The sequence below is a fragment of the Dermacentor andersoni genome, chromosome 8 (genome assembly GCF_023375885.2).
Source record: "Dermacentor andersoni chromosome 8, qqDerAnde1_hic_scaffold, whole genome shotgun sequence".
Lineage (NCBI taxonomy): Eukaryota > Metazoa > Arthropoda > Arachnida > Ixodida > Ixodidae > Dermacentor > Dermacentor andersoni.
The window spans coordinates 72,583,955-72,599,459 of NC_092821.1; the positions used below are offsets into that span (position 1 = coordinate 72,583,955).

The 15,505-nt window shown below is 45.8% G+C and overlaps 1 protein-coding gene across 5 annotated transcripts in view; it reads right to left on the reverse strand.

Annotated features, from left to right (window-relative positions):
- Window positions 1-15,505, reverse strand: part of LOC126538845 (rab11 family-interacting protein 4A-like) — a 256,433-nt gene that overhangs the window by 10,410 nt on the left and 230,518 nt on the right. For all 5 annotated transcript variants that reach the window (XM_050185567.3, XM_050185566.3, XM_050185569.3 and 2 more), the window contains 3 exons: window positions 10,800-10,890; window positions 9,227-9,439; window positions 6,803-6,963 (listed from right to left, as the gene is read on the reverse strand). In XM_050185567.3, coding sequence (XP_050041524.1) covers window positions 6,803-6,963; window positions 9,227-9,439; window positions 10,800-10,890 — 465 coding nt within the window. The remainder of the gene's footprint in view (window positions 1-6,802; window positions 6,964-9,226; window positions 9,440-10,799; window positions 10,891-15,505) is intronic.

Here is a 15,505-nt window from a genome sequence, read left to right on the forward strand (position 1 = left end):
AGGCCCCCAGATCCTGGCTAGACAAGTTGAAGTGTCCACATATATTGACGATATTCTGCGACCCCAACAATTACGTTAAATACAAAGACAGACGTGCGCCAGATCCAGTTTATTGACTGGCTAGTCGACTAAGAGGGTGCTGGCACGAGCCCTTGCACGACAATCTTGACCTCTTCTTTGCCTAGTTTTGGACGCTCCTGGAACCACGCTGCACATGTGCACTTCCGGCATGTAGACACTATGCACCTTGCTCCACCCAACCAAAGATTGCGCAAAGGTCGCTGCTTAGGCATGCTATTCTTCCGGTCACTGTGCACCAATAGTGGTCAGATCCTATCGGAACACCAATCGTCAGCATCAGCCGGTCACCCAGTTGCTCATTAGCAATAAGCGTCTTGCATTCACGCAACTGTTAAAGGAGATCCTGTCCGATGACTGGAAATTTCAAGGTACAAACTTCTGGTACCTCCAACCATGATGTCATTGGGAGTCACAATGACTGGAGTTTCAGCCTGACGCTTCGACAACTGTAATGGCAGGAACACTTAGGAGCCGCAAACGTCAGCAAAGAGAAGTCTTTTGTCAAAAGGGAAGGATAGCCAAGCCCTTTGGACAGGTCACGTTGGATGAATGTTCTCTCGCTGCCAGTGTCAAACAGCAATCGAACTAACACAGAATTGTGCTTTCTGGATGCCCATGCTGTCAACTGTTTACATAAGGAATCGGGACAGGTGCCGACGTACGACTGCTAGCAGGAGCACTTGTCAATGGCGACTTTCTGTAGACTCATGGTTGGCACATGTATAACTGCTCCTGTGAGAAGGGTGGTTGCTGTTCCATTTCCATATGGAGCAAAGTGCTGAAAGGTGACATCTCGAGCAGTATTTGCACTTGCTCCATGCTGCGTTGCGGCAGTTTCGTGTGACACGTCCCTTTCTGCTGCAGTTATAGATGTTCTTGCCAGTCGGCAGCTAATCTCATCAGCCGAAAATGTTACGTAGCAGCCCTTATGACGTGGTAACACTCATCGCACAGTATACAGCAGGGATGGTCTTTTAATGCAGATCCTGCAGCCAGTGCTAATCCTGACGGGACCTACAGTGGAAGACTGTTGGCATCGTCCGTGTCTCACGGAAGCATCTTTTGGTAGGGACCTTGAACGAAAGGCTTGGCTTTCTTCTCTACTCTCGACATGCGCCTGCAGGAACTTCACCTTTTGTACTTGTAGTTGCGACGACCTCGGAGACGCAACGTCATTGGCCTCAGTTTCCTTCATGCGCTGACAGATAGAATGACGATATCTTAGGGGCGCAAGCACGTAAGGACATGAAGCATGACTGCATGTTTCGATACAGAAACCTTGACGCTGTCGAGGCAGCTTGTACGAACGTGCATGTCTTCGTAGAGTTCCCACAGCTGTGATATCCGAGAAGATCGGTCGATGGACGTCATGGCATGCGAACTGTCAATGCCCTGGCAATGAGGGCGGTATGACGACCGAACCTCTCTAGGAGCATTTTTACCTTACCACGTAGTTCGCTTCTGCAAGGCACACACACCTATGATTGCACACTTCACCATTTTGGTTAAGTATGATCCTAAATAAAAAATTTCTCTCTAGCTCAAGATTGTTATGGATCGTGGCCTCAAAATGTTCACAGATGCCCTGCCATTCTTGAAGTTCAGCGGAGAAAATTGGTACTTGTAGTTTGGGTAGGGAAACTCATTGTATCGGTGCTCAAAAACTTGCTTAAGTGGAGATGCCTTCGCTGTCGTTATCTACGGGCATTGCAGCAGAATTCAGCAGGAATCCCACCCAGCTCACGGTGTTGCGGATCTTGTCGTGATACTTCATAACTGCGGCAGCTTCCGCCTCATACTCATCAGTCATTCATGAGGTCGACAATATTCTCGTTGAACGCTGCAAGTGCCAAGTCCTCGTCCTGCACGTCCTTTAGTATAACTTGCAGATCAGACAGCAAAGGAAGCTTGGCTTGCAGTACTTCAGTGGTGGACGAGACGAGTTTTGTAGCAGCGGCTCGTAGTACACCTCTGCCGCATCACAGTCTATTCATCGTCAGTGAAGGGCGCCAGTCTTATCTCAGGCTTCACAGCACCTAAATCTGTGCTGAAGACACAGACTGACGTCTGTCGGATTCGGTTTATTGATTGAACAGCTCATAAAGATGGTGTTGGCACGAACCCATACATGATGCCTTCTCAACCTCTTCTTTGTCTATAGTTTTCAACAAATACTTTGTAAATGCACTTGGAAGTGATTAGGTAAATTATTATCAGGCTATAAAGTTACATGTGCTACAAAACTGTATCGAAGCTGTTTAATCATATTCTTGTGTCGGCTCTCGTAAAAATTGACACCGATTTCATCTGGATGGCTGTGTCATCATAGACAAAATGCAATCGTTAAGCGCACAAGTTAATTTACAGTAAAACCTCATTCATACATTTTCGAGAAGTACACAGAAGAGATGTGTTAACTGGGAAAACGTCTGATTCAATATGTATGATTCCGTCACAAAAAAATTTTGCAGAAGCTCGTTGAGCCGGCGGGGCGCGAGCCGCCCAAGACTCGAGTTATCGTTTCTGCAGCTTCTGCAAGCTTACATTTGCACTCTTCGAATTCGGCCTGGGTCAGCAGCTTCTTTGGGTGGGGCATTCATTTTGGTGCGAAGCTTTAACATACCCACTTGCCGAGAATCATTGCGGCACAAGACACCGACATGCATCGAGCTTCATGTGCTCGAGCGGTGGGACGGGTACACTTTGTTGTTTTCTTACTGCATAATGTTTTAAGACGACAATGGGAAACCAAAACGAAATTGAGCTGGTGGCCAACGGCGGAATAAGATGCCACCAGAGCGAGACACGACACTCACTTCGCACCGCCTGCAGCAGGGACCGGCAGCGTGTTAACCTTAGCAAAAATTCTAATAGAAGTTTGTAATAGTCTAATACAGTTTCGTATTAGATGTAAGGTTTTGTATTAGACCAATATAAATTTCTATTAGTTGTACTGATTGACCTATAAGACCAATAGGCCCTGTTTATTAGACGTATTAGTCTTATACAAGCAGTTTTTCATGTCTACTAATTTCTCTATTAGACTAATACGTCTAATTGACCTTACAAAAATTGTTCGTGGTCTGTTATGCAGCACGCATTGTTGAATTCCGGTGTTCTTGTTTGCTGGTTGCTTAACGATAGGGTGAAAGTTTATGAAAAATTAGACTGTATTGGGGACCATTTGCATCGAGGTCTCATTAAGAATGAATTCATTAAGAATTATGCTGTACAATATGTGCAGCACACTGCATTTGCATGTTTGCATTAGTTTCATCGCACTAAGCTAGTGAAATTGGCCCCTATCTCTCAGCGACATACACGAAAGTGACGCGGGCCTACATGGTCTTACCAATTTTGCTTCACTGGCGACATCTCGTAACTAGGTCTCTGTTGAGCCTCGTCGCAATGAGTTGTGTTTACAGCAAAGCAAATACTTCGCCACGGAAAAAATAGCACAACAACCAGCCGTAATCTGCAAGGCAGAGTCACTGTGCCCGGTGAGTTTACGAACCATGTTACGAATGATGGTGCAATCGCAGCGACCATATTTGTTTGCCACTGAAGTTTCGTTAGTCACTTGTAACCTAAATTGATAACTTAATACCGCATATAAAAGGCCGCAATATTTATTGATATCAAAGAGCAGTATCGCAGAAGAGGGAACACGGCAGGCGGGAAGAACGTAAAACTGCGACCATAGTTGTGCACAGCATGTGCGCATTGGTGGCTGCCATGTTGCAGTGTACTGTCGCTGTGTCAAGGCAAGACGGAAGTGATTTTTAGTGAATGAACAATGTGTTATAAGGAACCCGTGGTGTTGGTGCCTGCACATTCTTATTCGTGCAGTAGTATAGGTATTTGGATAGTTTCATCTATGGATGTTGTGCCACTTCAATACAACGGAAGGCAAATGTTTTTACCCTGTGCTTCATGGCTTTGTGGATCTATCAGCGTGCATCGATGTGATATGTTTTCCCCGACACCGATTCTACCACTTCGAGGTAATTATTCGACTTATTTATGCTTCTATAGTATAGCATAAGGTTGTTTCCTTTTTTTTTTTTCTTTTTATCCCTACGGTGGATGTACTTCAGTACAGTGTCATCGGGCCGATTGTTCTGCACACAGCAGCAATGACGTGCCTGTTTCCGACAATGCTATGCAATATTTCTGCCGAAAGTTGTTCCATATCTGCCTGACAGTTTCGATGTAATGCACAGAACATCTGATGTTCATTTTATGTGCTTTCTAATTGTTCTGTCATGTGAGATGACATCATACTTCATTATGATAAACATGTCGAGCTAAGCATATCACACTTTGTCCTATAATTAGTTTGGAAATTCCAGAGCCACGTTATTCCAATTTAGAAGCAAATATTGCCAGCTTAAACATTTAGTGGAAGAACTAGCACCCCTGCTTTTCAATGTTTCTATATGTGTGTATGTTTCTGCTCAGGTTCCTTAAACCTCTTCCTCAAAAGGACGTTCTCTGGTGGTTGAAGTGGTGGAGTGAAAGCTCTGGCAATCAAGATTGCTGACCTGACGAAGATCTCGAAAGAGGAATCTGAAAATACGTGCTGTGCTAATAAATGATTCTAGCAATTATGCCTGTTTTTCGTTCTGTATCTGGTGCATTGCAACATTTTCTTTCACACCAATAGACCTAATAGACTAATGCACTAATAGGCCTATTAGACTTAATATGCCGATCGACCTATTACATTAGTACACCAATAGGCCTATCAGACTAATAGACCAGTATACCACTAGATCTATTAGACTAATACACTAATAGACATAATAGACTGTATTAGCGTCAATAACCTCAAACGCTATTAATTTTTGTATTAGAATTTTTGCTAGGGTGGATTATAGCTATTAAAAGTCTGCAGTACGCTTTGAACAGCACTAAGCCACACGCGCTTTCAAACAGATAAATGAAGATGGTTATCACGATAAGGTTGCTGGCGATAGTTATGAATGTGGCATGCAACAACCTAGGAGTTGATTTGCTGGTGCGCGCCAGCATGTTCAAGTGATGCCCAGGCATGTACTGTGAGGAAGCTGCTGCGGCAAGCGGTTGTTCTAGATCGCAGGTGGCTCACACCCTTTTTTCACGTGGAATCTAGTGGCCGGAGAATGTATCATACGATTTCACTTTGCTGATATACTGAACCTAGCTACCGAAAAATCATATGTTTCATAGATGTTTTCCAGAAACATTAACCAACAAAAAAAGAGCACAACTGTAATGGGTTGTGTTTTGTAATCTCAGTGGCAAATGTTGAACTGGAAAATTTTACAAAACGGGATCAAATCAACAGAATTCTACTGTATTTCAATTTTGTGGTTTTACCACGATAGGATTACGAGGCATAGTGGGGGACTCTGGATTAATTTTGATGACCTGGGATTCTTTAACGTGAGCCGAAAGAAGCATTTTTGTATTTCGCCCTCATCAAAATGTGGATGCTGCAACTGCAACCTAAAACTCAGTAGCACAACGCCTTAACCACTGGGCTACCCCAATGAGTCTCAAAAGTGTGTTTCGAAATCCGGGATGGAGCATCAACTTGCCACTTCCCCACATGACGTTAGACCTTCAGCTCTACATTAGGCCAAGATAAGTTGTCTGCAGTGGAGCGCCTGTACAACGAACGCCTCTACAATGAAATGGCCTGTATGACAAAGGAATAATTCTATGCTGGTACTATTGCGAGCCCTGCGGTGCGCAACCTTTACAACAAAGTGACCTGTGTAACAAGTTATTTCGGTGCCCCCAAGCACTTTGTTATAAAGGCGTTCGACTGTATACGGCAAGGAAAATGAGGAGACGGTTACCATGTCCACATACATGAAAATACTATTGCTTTCAGCATGTGCCCGTCGTATTTAACCAAGGAAATGGGTTTTTCACGTCCATAGCGTACCAGACGGAATCATCATTGACTTGAAAAGCACTTGCAGTCAAACTTCAATTTAACAAACACGGATATAACGAATTATTGGATATAACAAAGTAAATCTAAAATGACTCGACAATATCAGCACTTAACGAACATACATGCTTGTAAAGAAAATTGGATATAAAGAAGGTATTATTTTGTATAATGTAGCATCGTTATACCAAGATACGGCTGCATGTCTTTGAGGTTCCTTTGGATTTGAGGATAATATACCAGCAGCATCCTCAGGCTGCAGTCGTTTGCTGCCCCGCAAGAAGGGACAAGTCGGGAGGATTTATTCCACCTTCGAGAGGTCTTTAGTTTGCTTACTTTTTATTCCCCTTTTGTTAACCATTTAACTCCCAAAGTACAATATTTACCAAAAATTTTTTATTCCAGCAAATTATTGTACCCCAGAATTTGAAAAATATATGCGCAGTTTATCTCCTATTATGACAAGAAATATTAACGAAAGACATCTGACCCAAAAAGGAGACTTTCCCTCGGCACACTGCTTAGATTAGAGTGTTACTTATCTGAACAGAGGGCAGTAAATGGAATTGAAAGCATTGAAGTGCTCAAGTGCTGAAAATCTAGCGCACAATGCTAAGTAGAAAGGCATAGCTCATTTGCAGGAAGCAAGAAGCTGCAGCCTTCACGAGTACAGCTTCTCATGGGCGATATTAACATAAACAGCTAGGACGAGTACAGCTTGGGTTTGGCAGGTAAGGGTCTAAAATAAACGTAGTGAAAAAGCCACCGCCTTCTCACCTGGCAGGCAGCATGTCCAACATGGACGGGCTGCGTGGCCTTCCATCGCGGTCGGTGCGCAGCCGCCGCAGTTCCTCCAGCTCTCGCCCCACCTCCTGGAGCAGTTGCGCTTGCAAGCTGCGCTGTGCTTGGGACTCCTCACGCTCACGTCTGCACAGCTCCTGAATGGGGGACACAGGGTGCTTGCATTGAGAGCACTTGTCATGCTCCCAAACATTGCACAAATTCACAAACAGAAGGCAATTACGGCAGTACCCATGCTCACTTTGAATGTCAACATTAACGCGATTAGCGCTCAAGCAACGGAGCACAACACTATTGCTGATGATATGTCGCCAGAAGACGTCGAGGAAGTGCGCGTGCTAAGGCACTAGCAATTTTAGCCCGAGCGCGCTAACAGAATGAACGCCTCGCCAATGCTGGCTCGTACACCTGAACTAGTGTCTGCTAGTATGTACCTGCTTCCTTGACTTTATAAATTGTCGGCAGCCAACCACGGCTGCAGAGACAACAGCTGAATTCTTCACTCCTGCATAGCTGAGTTCTCCAATTTTCTATTAGACACACCTTCTTCGCTTCCCTGTAGATCGGCGCTCCTTGCTCAATGCATGCTCTGGTCCCATTCTGCTCACTTATTTCTCCACACTGTAGGCTGCTTTTGATGCCGACTTTTTTCGCCTCTCTGTGGCCAACAACTTCATTTACCTGTTGCCGAGTTCCTCACTTGTTGCCTCTTGTTCTAACTGTCTGTCCAGGCAACTGTTCAGAGGCACACACCCACTCTGGAGGATGACAGTTCAGAAACTGCAGCCATTGGGTTGCACTATAGAGAAAGACAACTATAGACAAAGAAGAGGTTGAGAAGGCATCATGTATGGGTTGGTGCCAGGGTTCATAACCTGCCTGCATTACTGCTTTTATTCATGCTCCAAACTTCTTGCCCAATTCTTGAACATCCACGCACTGTGACAGCACTGATGTAGGAAATGCTACCCTTCCAAGCTTGAAATAACTGCTTTAACAATGGCTCCCTTTATTCCCCAAAAATAGTGAGGGGCTCATTTATCAACTACAGTTGATTTCTGTTAGTTTGACCCTGATGGGACCAATGACACTGGTTGAATTAGCCGGCTGGTTCAAATAAACAAGGAGCAGAAAATGTTGAAACAGACCGTTTATTCATTTGGCAGTATTCATTTGGCAGTATTCCAAGACGTGCCAGAAAGAAATAACAGAATTCTATCCAGGGTACCTAACACGGCTTTGTACCGGTGCTGACATGTGTGGCAGAAACATGGGGAAGTCAATCAAGGTGCTTGACAAGAAGCTAAGGACTGCACGACGAACAGAATTGGAAATGATAGACGCAACATAAGGAGACCGGAAGAAAGCAAATAGAAAGAGGGTGCAATCGGGAGCAGCCAGCATTCTAGCAGTCACCGTTAAGAGGAAGAAATAGCACAGGGCAGGTCGTTTAATTCCTCGGGTAAATAAATGGTGGTTGATTGAAGCAACAGGATTCCCATTTACGATTGTCGCGGAGTCGTTTAATAAATGCAGAATTATCAGATATGCTATGGACCATGTGGTGCACGTGTGCTTCAGGCAGCGATAAAGTACTGTCCAAGAATGTCGACAATGGACATCAAACAAATAAAGTTCAGTTCTGTGAAGGTAACGTTTGTGGGTTTCATCTTTTCCTTATTGCCAGAATTAGAGGCATGATATGTTTGTCATGCTAAAGAATCAGGTGCGGGTTAAATTTCTATTTTGTTTAGAAGCTCTAATTTCAGTTTTACATTAGTTTCCTACTTCGAGCCCATAGAAAGTGGGCAGGCATTCAATTCAGGGACATGCAGAATCAAGGCAAATACTGCCAAATGAATTAGCAGTGTGTTTTGGTGGGGTCTCTTTTGGCCTCATTTAATTCGACCTGCCGGATAATTTCATCAATATTGTAGGTCCCGTCAGGATCGAATTAAAGGAATTCAGCTGTATTTATATACCCCTACATGCACCCTAAGGCATTGTTGTAGGGGGGGGGGGCTTTAGACAGGAGAAAGTACGAAACAAATCAGAGTCGCAAATACAAAAAAAAAGAATGCAAGGACAACGCATCAGGAGGCAACCAGAACGACACACAAGGAGGCAGAAAAATAATGCACAGCGTGATTACAGCCTCATACAAACAATCAATGTGCAGAGTTACAAGTCCTGCCGAGCGTGCGCACAAATGCTACCAAAGCGCAGCCACAAACATTTCACAAGATGCGGAAGCGCCATCAGGCAACGCACACCACCCTTTAATCACGTATGGAAGAAAATTACGCTGGAAATGTTGATGTGCGGCATGAACATTGTCGTAATCTTCTGGCTGTTGTCCACTCTTCTAGATGCACAGAATATATATCTAGGGCCCCTCACCTGCAGTCGCTGGTGCTCCTCGCGCAGCTGTGCCAGCTGTGCCTGGCTCTGGTCGAGCTGCTCCAGGGCCTGCTCCTTCTCGCCCTTGAGCCGGTCGGTGAGGGCGCGCAGCCGCAGGGCCTCCTCTTGCAGGGCACGCTGCTCCTGCTGCAGCGCCCGCAGCTGCGCACCACAGCGCTCCAGCTCCAGGGCGCTCTCCCTCTCCTGGCGACTCTGGGAGATGGAAGGGCGTTTGCAAGGAGGGAAGGCCGTCTTAAACAGGAAGTTTTAGCTCGCTATCTCTCATCTACATGGGAACGGAGAAATCGCTTTCCTTGGCAACCGCTGCGCCGAATTGCATGAGGTTTGTTGCATTTAAAATGATAACTGAAAACCTAGTGACTGCAGCCAGTGATCTTTCCTATTTAGGCCACTGATTTCTAAGCGGTAACTCGAAATTAAAGAACAAAGAATACTCGAGTAGCAAGTTTACAAACCGGCCATAAGAACAATACCACAATTCTGCAAATCGCACCTAATGATACACCTAATGTGGACGAAAGTGATGTATTATGCACCACCCTGAAATACAGTAAGGCCTCGTTATAATGAAATGGGATATAATGAACTAATGGATATAACGAAGCAATCGTAATTCCCCTTGAAATTCCAATAGATGCCCACGTATTGAACACCTCATTTTAATAAAGCTGAAATTTCCTCACATTGGGCATAAAGAACCTTTTCTTTCTGCCACGAGGATTTACTGACCATTTTGGTACCCGTCAGGTCAATGTCTTACTACAGCCAAGCACTCTTTCCACATCCTCTTCATCAGCTGAGCAATGTTTCAAGCCCACATTATGTTCAATGCAAGCCTTGAACTACAGCCAAGAAAGATGCTTCAATGCTTCCCTCAGACACACTATGCTTCACACAAGTATAGTACACGGATTGAATCTCACTGTTCACATAACTATGTCCTTGCTGGGCCTCTTTCACAAAGTCTATTTCATAATGCAAGTACTATCTGTTCACTTATACAAAGTGGCCTTGGTGTAGAGATTAGAAGGCTATGCTTGGAACCCCACGGTCGCTGGATCCATAAACAAGTGCTCCCCATTTGCATATCCTTTACATTACACTGAGCCATGCCTTAAATAACCAATGCATGACGAATGTGCAAACGAACACAATCGGTTCATTTCCCAACCCTTCCTTCCTATTCGCAGCACAGTGCCAGCTTCACTTGACAAGGTCCTCGACCATGTTTGTTTCTTGGCACGGAAAGTGCGAACATGCCCTTTGCACCAGCATGCTGCCACAGGCTGTTTGTGAAGTTACGCCTGCTTAAATCAAAATTTTTATATATCAATACGATGCAGCATGAGTAATACACATTGGGCATTACAAGGTCAATTTTATCATCATCGATGATTATGTTTTCGACCGATTTCGCAGCTTCGACACAAGTTGCACTGCATTGTACTCACATTTGATAACCAGAACGACTGTGGAAAACTCATCCCAAAAGCTTCGCTGTAAACACTGATAAGAAGCAAATGAAGGACGATCCAAATTATTCTCTCCTCACCAGAGCATCCTTTAGTCTTCTCTCCTCCTCGTGGACGCGCTCTTCCGACCGGACCTCCAGCTCTCGGATCTGTTCTTCCAGGTTGTGTATCCTGCCAGGGCACAACGTAACCAACTTGGATTTTCTCAGAGAAGATATTCCTCACTCATTTAACAGTCCATAAAAATTGCCATGAGCAATGCAAGCTGTAAAGTCACCCTCAGACTTAGCTCAAACACTCAAGACACAATCGGAGCAGATTCTAACAAATGCAGGCTTTATGCATCAAACCTCAAAGGTTTTGGAAATAAGACGCATTGAAGGGACACCAAAGAACCTGCTGAGCTGTATTGGTATAAATTACCCTTATACAACGAAAATAAAATCCAGTCTTAGCATGAGAGGAGACATGGTAAGAGAGAAAAGACAAATATGAAATATGGTTGGCAACGTCAACTTGAAGCTTCCACACCAGCTCACTGATGTCATGGATTTTGGCCGTGTCTGCTTGGATTTAGTTTTTACCGGTAACTTTCTTTATCATTAAAGATGAATTACCTTGTATTATAAAGGAGCCAAAGACTGGACTTGGCAGGTTTGAAGAGCATTTATTCTGCCACAAGAGCCCAAATAAAAGAAGGTACACTGACATCCGTGACATTACACAGACGTACTGGCACTGGCGCTCTGACGTGGTGTTAAAAACAAATAGCAAGTCTGGCCTTCTTTTTCTCTTATAGTAATCGATCACAGCAAAACTGTCAAAATAGATTTTTGAAGAAGTACTTTATCAGTCTAGCTTAATTTAGTGTTTCTCGCTATTGTCCCTTTAAGCTAGGAGATTCAAGACACCTAAACCAGAGATCTTCAGCATCATCGTCCATAGAAGAAATGAAGAAAGTTGCCCAAGACATGTTCAAGTTAAGTATGATGGAGGCTGTACATGTCACAATGCATCATCTTCCGTGTGCTATAATTTACTTTCTCTCAAACTCATTAGAAACTTATGGTATCTTCGACTGGTCGCGAGTATGCCCCGAAGCAGAGTCGGGTAGAACGGTCGTTTCCCGAGCTCAAAGGTAGGGGACAAGCGCGCAAGCCGAATGTGCGACTCGCTCTCGGAGGAGGAAATTGCTGATGCGAAACCACGTGACTACTGCCAACGTCCGATGTTTCGCCTATCCAAAGCTCCCGGCGCTGCCCAAAAAACCGGAGGACGTGCCGGCTGGACGAACGTTCGTCGAGACGCCAGCATGCAGTGGCCTAGGTTGCCAAGGTTACGGTGGGCCGTCGCCAACAGCAGCGACGCGGCGCTGCGATGACGTTTCAATCTCGATGACTGCTCCGACGACAGGGCTCGGAGCGCCTCAGAGCGCTCCAAGATAGAGGAGAGCAATCGAGAAGAACCAGCCGAACGCAGGGCGCGCACCCTCTTTCAGCCAGTCGAAGACAACGCCGCTCGCGAGAGCGCTCCAGAGTGCTCAGAAACGACCAGCCGAAGATAGCATTAAAGTGAGTCAAGAAAACCTGAAGTTAAGGTAAAAAAAAACATACATTCATAAAGATGTTGTGGCACAATTTTACCTATGCAGCGCTTTTATAAGCACTTCTGGCGTGCAAGATGGGTCTAGTTAAGTGCCAATACTTTTAGCCAAGGAGTAGCCATTGAGCGATATCTTATTACACTCTGGCTGCATTGGTGAAGACAATGCAAAGCCAGAAGGTAGCCAGTACCATCATCTTGTGTGACCTCTGGAGGGCTGGAAAGAGTGGATGTGCAAATCCCTACACTAAAGAATATACGATAAAGTCAGCACAAAAATAGTAAAAGTAAATGAAGTGCACGAAGACCACTCAATCTCAGAAGCTTGTGCCCTCAGGCTTCTTCATGTTCCAAGTTTGGAAAGCAACTTTTAATTCACAAGAAATACGCATAGTTGATGCATGACAAACAAATTACAATATGCTTAAAAAAATTCTGCACTTCACAAAGTGCTCAGAACGAGAAATTAGGAGCAAAAATTTTTTTATGGTTGACTTATTAAAGAAATCGCTATTCCTGAATGCAACAAGCTCCAAATTTTCGAAGTGCCAAATTCTTTCTGCAGCCATTGCATTGAGATCAATTGCAGGCATCTGTAAAAAGACAACTTTGCAAATGAACATGAACCTACAGCATTCGACTATGCCTGCATAACGAATGCACAGCATTCCTGTAACAGTGCTACTTGGATGAAGCAACCAACAGTAGGAGAGCTGACATTTGCTAGGTTGAAGCGCAGAGAAACAGATCTAAGAACTAAAAATAGACATTTGCAGTACTAAGCTCGCATTGCTCGTTGAAATAGAAACGACAACTTACAATGGAAACACTTCCAGCTCATAATTCGGCATCTACTGCGGAAAGACAATTACCGTCCAATGTAATCTAAATCTCGCTGGAAAGCACCGCTACTACATGCCGATCGACACCGGCATCATCATCATCATCACCATAAATCGACAGCTTCAAGCAGACGACGCGGTAGATGAGCGTTCGTTACGCCACCGTGAAGACGGCAGTCGTTATCGCAGCTCAAGCAGAACGTCCGTCCTCGAGCGCTGATATGACCCACTTCTACGAAAACGGTGAACCTCAAGGAAGCGTACCTCAGCGCAGCCACCACGCCCAGCAGACGTTACAAACGCGTAGAGCTCAGGCCCAAGCCGCCGCAGCCACACCTCGCGTGGACAACCGCTCGATGTCGGGCCCAGTCGGACTCCCGAAAAACACGAGGTTCGGGTGCTTGGTGAGGCAATAGAAAAGCTCGGCAGCACCGAAGTGGCAAGGCGTCCTTGACACAAGCGCTGCACACACCTCGGCGCGCTTTCACGTCGTCGTCGTTGGCATGCACACGCACGAACACAACCGGAATCGAAACCACTCCCGTCGGACCGTCTGCGTGGCAGGCAGGCAGGCAACAAGCAGACGACCGCGCGAGCCGGCCCGCTCAATCCCACTGCGTTGCGGTCGCCCTGCCTGCCACGCGAGAGGCCTAGCCAGCTGCTCGAGTGGGGGGTCGATGTAAAAACGAAAACAAGAACGTTGCCCCGGGAAACGCTCGCGCCAGCTCCCACACGACGAGCGCGGCGGCCGGCGAGGTCGACGTCGACAAAAGAACTGCGCCGACCTGCCCTCCCTCGCTCCCTAGGCCGCAGCCGAGTCCCGCCCGCCGGGTGCCCGGTTTTCGTCTTTATCAGTTTGTTTCTTTTCATACCTTTTTTTTTTTTAACAAACTGCCCTCGACGGTTCTGCGAGCTCCAACGGGTTTCGATCCGCCCGCTTGCGTCGGTGCGAGGGCGAACGGGCTCGTAGGCAAAAAAAGAAAAAAAAGGAAACGAACGAACGAACGGACGGACGGCGACGAACAGGTAAGAAGAGGTGGTAGTGGTTTCCTCGCACACCGCCTCGCACGCTTTCTCGGCGTGAGCGGCTTGTTTCGCGTATCTTTTTGTTTTGCCCGCTCGCTGCTCGCGTTGCCTGGCTGACTCGTGCCGCCTGTGACATCACAGATCTTCCTGTACGCATGCGCGTGCGGGCCGTGCCGCTCGAGAGCAGACGACGCGCCTAGCAGACGACGCGGAACGAACAGAAGTGCCATGGAAGAGGATAACAATTCCTAGAAGACTGTGCGCGGTGGCGCACGAGGTAATAATCTCGGCAATTTGCCCCGAGAGAATGAATGGCGTCCGCTGGTGACTCGAACAATACTGTTCCTCGCAAGTCTGTCACAACACTTCTTATTCTAAAAGGATAGCGACGGCCTCGTAACACGCGTCATTTCCGCTCGGACGTCACTCATGCTTTTCGGGAAACCCAGCATTCTGCACATAACACCAGGCTTCGTAATTAACTCGTCCTAGTACTGAAGTGTTAGGTAAGAGTCTGCTTTTTACCATTGAAGCAATTATTTAGCACCCCGGTAAATTACTGCGCGTTCCTGGCGCAATCGAATTGTGGTTGCCGCATGCATACGGATTTTACCACGAAATTGCGATGGAAATTAAAAGACCACGGTTTATAGCAATAGAATCTAGCATGCTGTTCGCCATTTCGATAGAAACAATAATTTTAAGTTGGCAAAGTCGTTTAAGTTTAAGTCGCGCCACTTTGCGGTGAAACATTGGTACTAGAGCTGTAAGCTCACCACGTAAGCGTAGATTACTGCACGTAAGTTCGTAGTTATCAAGTGCACTATGCGTATTGTTTAAAACCACAGCCTTTACATTATATCGGCGTTCGCGCTCTATTCATACGTATTACGATCTAAAGAAAAGTTCACGCTAGCAAGCCACGCTGCCTTCGCCACAACGACTTGAACTGCATGAGCCATGGCAAGCCGTGACGTTCCTCAATGCATAGCTGTGTACATTAATGCTTTTGTATATGCGCGCGCGTTTGCGAGCGAGTGTCTCGAGTTCTGTGGTCTCTCAGCGAGATGCGAAATGTCATCGCGTATACATCGGCATGATCAACTATTAATTTCTTACAGTTAGGGTCGCACTTGTCTGCTTCCCACCAATGCCGGCTTAGAATCGCTATCGCACTCGCCTATCAATGTTTCCAGCATGTTTCCAGCGTAGGGCTTCACAAACACGATCGCAACTGCAGGTCAATATATTTATAAAAAATTGCAGTTCCGCCCGAAATGAGACGCAAATTATCAAACAGCTATACGAAGTCAGCG